Genomic DNA, 5311 nt, shown 5'->3' with positions numbered 1-5311 from the left:
CGTGCAATTTGTCTTTCTGGATGGGATTTTCCCTGTTCTTGGAAATGAGAGGCCCACTCAGTTTGCTCAAACGAATCAAAGTATAATAAAAAGTCACAGTTGTTATATTGTTAGTTTATGGGAACATAAGTAACTAACCATCATATCTTGACACCCACATTTTCACATATCATGTTGTTCAAGATGCCATTGTGAATGTTGTGTTATTGTTTTCTCACACTAGGATAGGTTTGTATCTTTACCAAGCCACTTTGTAGCTCTTCTATTTCTCTCATTTCGTTGGGTCAATCTCTAATAGTAATCATCACCAGAATACTAGTTGAAAAACATTGTTTCTTGACCAAATAAATATCAACATAACTTTCTATTACAAGCAAATTTTGTATTTTTACCCCATCGTTGTGTAGTGGTGTTATTTATCTCATTTTGCATAGTTTTGTCTCATACTAACTGTTATCAAACTGCTTGTGGAAGACGAGGGACGTTCTCGATTCTCTCATCAAAATTAAAGTATGCTCGCAACACACTTGCATACATTGTTCAAGTTTCAGGGATTATAACTAGTTGTTGTTGAACATCATATTGTGGCATTCACACTTTCATGCATGTTTTAATTGAACACGACACAGTGTACACACCGACATAGTTTTCTATTTTTTTTACCCCACCATTGTGTAGTTGTACTACTTATAATAGTACTTGTTGGATGAGGAGCAAAGAAAACACTATTAGTCATCATAGAAATACTAAACGATGACTAAATATTAATCAAAATCAAATTGCAGCCCTTTTAGACAATGAGTGCTTTGGATGCAGTGTAATAAAGGGTACTGCTAACATTTCCCATAATCTTCCTTCCTTAAAAAATTAAGAATTGTAGTTTAACCATCAGCTTTGCCTCCATCACTTCTGACTCGTAACAATTATTAACAGCAATGATATGATATTCTTCTACTCCAACTTGCCCTTGTATCGGGCTAGAAAAATATCTTATCAATGCATACCTATCGTTAAAAACAACTACATAATATTCTTCTACTCCAAGTGGTCCTTGTATGGGGTTAGAAAATATCTGATCTACACAAATCCCTGCATCTGATAAATATGAACTTCCTAAATCATGCATAGGTTTTATTAGACTTGGGATTGGGGTACAGTGCAGATAGTCAAGGGAAACTAAAGATGATCTGCATGACACTGGATCATGAGAGTTGTATCTGGTGTACGTGCATGGTATGTGCTGTTATGTATGTGTTGCTCTGTGCATAAATTCAACGTGCATTATATGTGAAATTTGATACTTTGGCAACAACCAATCCTTGATAAAATGCACAGCATATTAATCAGGAAAAAGCACCTTCTTTTTTAACAGAGAAGTAAACTTAACTGTCATGAGCTGTGTATTTTACACGCTCATACAACTTCAGTTTCTTGGAAATGCCCAAGCATGTGTATTCTCATAACAGGCAGAAAAATATTATCCACATATAATGACTGGCAACTCAGATATAATCAACCAACTCAATAACCACTAACCATTCAACCAAAATGCCAGCATATAACCTGGTATATAGCAGGTCAAGCACAAAGCCAATTCAGACTGATCAAGCCTTAAGGCTATGTACTCCTATATGTAAAGCTACCAAACAAAAGGTACTTAGGTTTTCTCTTTCATTCAGGCCTGTCAAATGGACATGCACCATACACTTTTATAACATATAATACCATGAGAATGGTAAAGACCAACATGATTTATTTGTGATGTTGGGTGCAAATCACAAGTGTACCATTTTTTGGAAACTGTGCCCCCTTTTTTTTATGGCCAAGATGGACCCTTCAGCTGATAGCAGTTTTACTGACCATGATATCACATTCAATCCAATAAATAGCATTCTTAGTATAGATAATAGAACATTTGATAAAGGCATTTATAATAGTATAATAAAATGAAGTTAGACAATGATGCCCCAAACCCTAGGTAGAGAATTTGATCTCTAATGACCAAAATTTTCAGAAAAAACATGATAAGCTTTTATGTTTAAGAAAATCAAGCTTAAGATTACAAGGCAAGGGTAAACTATAAGCAACCCAATAAATCATGTTACACATACGTAGAACAAAATGTTTCCAATAGCATGCACGTGAATAAGCAATTCTGCAGAACCCAGAAAATTCTGATTCAAAAAGGAAACTAATTTTGAGTTTCAGTGACATACCAGCTAGTGCTGAGAAGGAACAGTCAACAGTGTGAAAATTGCGCACATTTCATCATGCTATTCACAACCTGAGTGTCATATTGTATGACTACAAAAGGATCACTTGTTCCCAGGAAATTTTGTATCAGAAGTGGCATTATTTTCAAAATGGAACATTACTGGAACTGCCAATGAGTGTAGGAAATGCATTTGTTAGAAACTATTTTCACATGATAGCATTTCCTTGAGAAAAACATTATATAGCCCAGAGCCACCCAGAAGTTCCACATAAATTGATCAAAAAGACTGACCAAAAAAGCTCAAGCAAACAGTGTTAATGGCTTATTTTTCTCTAATGATCAAGAGATGAATATACTGTCCACATGAGGCCATGATAAAAAGAAACAAGCATCTTAAAGATGTAGCATCTTCATGACCATAAAAAGTGTCTGAGTGCCTTACTGAAGTTACCCTAGATGGTAAAGATTCTTCCTCATCTTCTATCACTACATCCAAAGTGTTTTTCTATGTCCAAAGACCGAGTAGGTGTTAATGTGCATTGTGGTAGATAATTCTATTTGTTTAGGATATCAAAATGCAGATGTTGACCCAGGTTAATTAGCAGGGCTCAATGTCTAGTTTCCAGGATCATTGGGTTTCACAACAGTTTTAACACTTCTCATCCAATATTCACTCAAATTACTAACACAATCATATTGATCAACTCAAAATCAGCTTCAATATAAAAGAAAGATGGAAAATGTTTTAGACCAGTCTACATTCTCCAAAACCATTAGACAGAAAACTCCGATTCAACAAAATGAATCAATAAAGATAAAGGAGAAAAGGAACCAACCCAGGGATCCATGGCAGGCAAATCCACACCCTTTTTCAAATTGATAAATAGCTGCCCATCATAAACCTCACGAAGGAACTGCCTGGTCAGATAAATATTTTGAAGGGTTAGAATCGACAAACAAGAAAGCATCCAAGACTCTCTTAACAGCTAAATCAATTTACAAAAGAGTGTCAACTTCACAGAAAACACAAGTAGATCACTTAACTTAACCCAGAACTTCTTTGAAGAGAACATGCAAAATCTAAAACACAAACAACCCTAAAATTCACCAATCGAAACAACCTAGCTTGAGTACAACTTGAGTACAACTTGAGTACAAATCATTCCAAAGGAAGATCGAGACAATAGATCATGAATTTCCTACACGAATTTGACTACAGTCAAGACAACCGTTAGGCGGTGCGTATGCTAAAAACAAATCGATTGGGAAAAAAGAAAATAGTAAACGATCAAACTGTCTTACTCGGAGATATACACCGTCTGGCACTCCGCGGCATTAATCTCACGCGTCCCCGCGTTCTCCTGCCTCAACGAGAAAGAAACCACGCTGAGATCAAAACAATCGCATACTAGATCCACAAAAACCAAAACCGGAGAAAGAAAAAATGAAAATCGAAAGAAAAAGCAGGCAAACACAGCGAAACTCACAGGCTGGCTCGTGTACGCTCCGAAGGCAAACCCAGAGAGCACGATGGTGAGGTTGAGAACAAACGGGACGCGATCGTCCTTCCTCTCCGCACTTTCCCAGGAATTATCCATCCTATCGGGTTCCTTCCGGAAGAAGAAGCATACGACGCCGCTCCGCAGCCTAGAAGTCGTGTACAACGAAGGAGATCTCGAGACGAATCGCCTAGATTCGATGCTCATCGCAGAGCTCCGAGCGTGGAGAGGCGGAGCGGAACGGAAGCAGAAGCCTCGCGGGAACGGCGACAAGAGTCGACAGACGACGAAGGACGCCGCCGACGAGATTAGGGCTTCGAATGAACCGAGAATTTCAGATCGTCTCTGGTTCTCGAGGGGAAAGAGGGAAGACGAGGATGCGCTCCGCGAGAGCTTCCAGAGACATCGCTCTTCTGGTTCTTGTTCTTGGAGTAGATAGAGAGTGAACGATGGCTTACTTTCCCCGTTAATAAGCGTGTGGATGGCCGTTGGCACTTGGCGGGCCTTTTGAGCTTCAATTGGTCGGGATTTGTAATTGCGTATCGAGTACGCTTTACAAATAGAAACTAAAGTCGGTTGGGTTCGGATCGAATGAAATCAAAACTAAAGTCGGTTGAAGAAAGCCTTTTTTAAGCCTGTCTTAGATGGATCCAGTCAGATTTTGATCAGGACAGAAAACATTGGTGCTATGAGCATAGTGACGAAACGTTTTCTTGAGTAAATATCGGCAGCCAATTTCTTCTGATGAAAATTATCTTTTTTTCCTTTCATTTTTTGCAAAAAATGGTAAACCTTTTACTTAAAAATTAAAAACAATTTATTTTTGTTGCAAGGAATATGAGATATGGCCATTTTAATTTATGGAGTATTGATGATAAAATATTTGCCAGCCCCACATTTTTTGATTCGATAATTAGTTATTAGTTTTTTTTATGCCATTTCGTATTGTACAATTTCATGGGATCATTTACCCGCGAGTGGTAACGAGAAGAATTATAAAATGGATTGAAAACTATTTTCAAATCTTGAATAAATGAATTTTAATTGATAAAACCCCTTCAGGTACAGCTGATATTTTTTTTTTAAAGGCAAGCTGGAATTAGGTAAGACCCCACCGGTTATTATTCAACGTACCACTGGAGTTTTGAACCTGCAACGTCCCACCACAAGGGGACGTGCACTGACAGCTCCTACCAACTATGACAACTTCAGAAAAAAAATATGCATCTGCCTAGCGTGGCGACAAAAGTTTAAAACGGCAAAATATTGGCAGTCAAAAACTCGGGAGATTTTGAAATTTTTCATAAATCGTGTTTTTCGGCAAAATCTTGGCAATAAAAATAATAATAATTTTTATAAGAAAATATAAATAGGACACATTTAAAAATAAAACCTCGGGGGTTTTCTATATGCTAAAAACGTAAATATGGCGATATTTGTCACGGTTTGAAAATCTCCATTTTAAACTTTCAGGCAATTTCTCACGATATTATCGTGAGATTTTTATAAATCACGCTATATTTATCACAGAGCTGCCTAGTACATAGATTGTGCAATTTGACTTTCTTGGGTAACTCTTAACCGACTTTGCCAATTG

General features: G+C 37.3%; 1 protein-coding gene across 1 annotated transcript; it reads right to left on the bottom strand.

The window, feature by feature from the left end:
- Positions 1-2317: 2317 nt before the first annotated feature.
- On the bottom strand, positions 2318-4141 carry LOC149844621 (uncharacterized). The gene is made up of 4 exons (XM_089997271.1): positions 3703-4141; positions 3518-3576; positions 3052-3133; positions 2318-2380 (listed from the first exon to the last, which is right to left on the bottom strand). Exons 1-4 carry the CDS (start codon positions 3919-3921, stop codon positions 2372-2374), a joined length of 369 nt encoding a protein of 122 aa, XP_089853397.1. The 5' UTR covers positions 3922-4141; the 3' UTR covers positions 2318-2371.
- Between the last annotated feature and the right edge of the window lie 1170 nt (positions 4142-5311).

The sequence above is a fragment of the Nuphar pumila genome, chromosome 2 (genome assembly GCF_984573655.1).
Source record: "Nuphar pumila chromosome 2, dmNupPumi1.hap1.1, whole genome shotgun sequence".
In the NCBI taxonomy this organism is placed as follows: Eukaryota; Viridiplantae; Streptophyta; class Magnoliopsida; order Nymphaeales; family Nymphaeaceae; genus Nuphar; species Nuphar pumila.
This window is presented reverse-complemented; position numbering and strand designations above follow the sequence as displayed.

Excerpts from the sequence above, each read along its gene's own strand:
- LOC149844621 (XM_089997271.1), bottom strand. The coding sequence starts at position 3,921 with ATGAGCATCGAATCTAGGCGATTCGTCTCGAGATCTCCTTCGTTGTAC. Across the intron at positions 3,577-3,702 it reads GAGCGTACACGAGCCAGCCT|GAGAACGCGGGGACGCGTGA; the intron begins GTGAGTTTCGCT and ends TCGTTGAGGCAG. Across the intron at positions 3,134-3,517 it reads CAGACGGTGTATATCTCCGA|GCAGTTCCTTCGTGAGGTTT; the intron begins GTAAGACAGTTT and ends TTATCTGACCAG.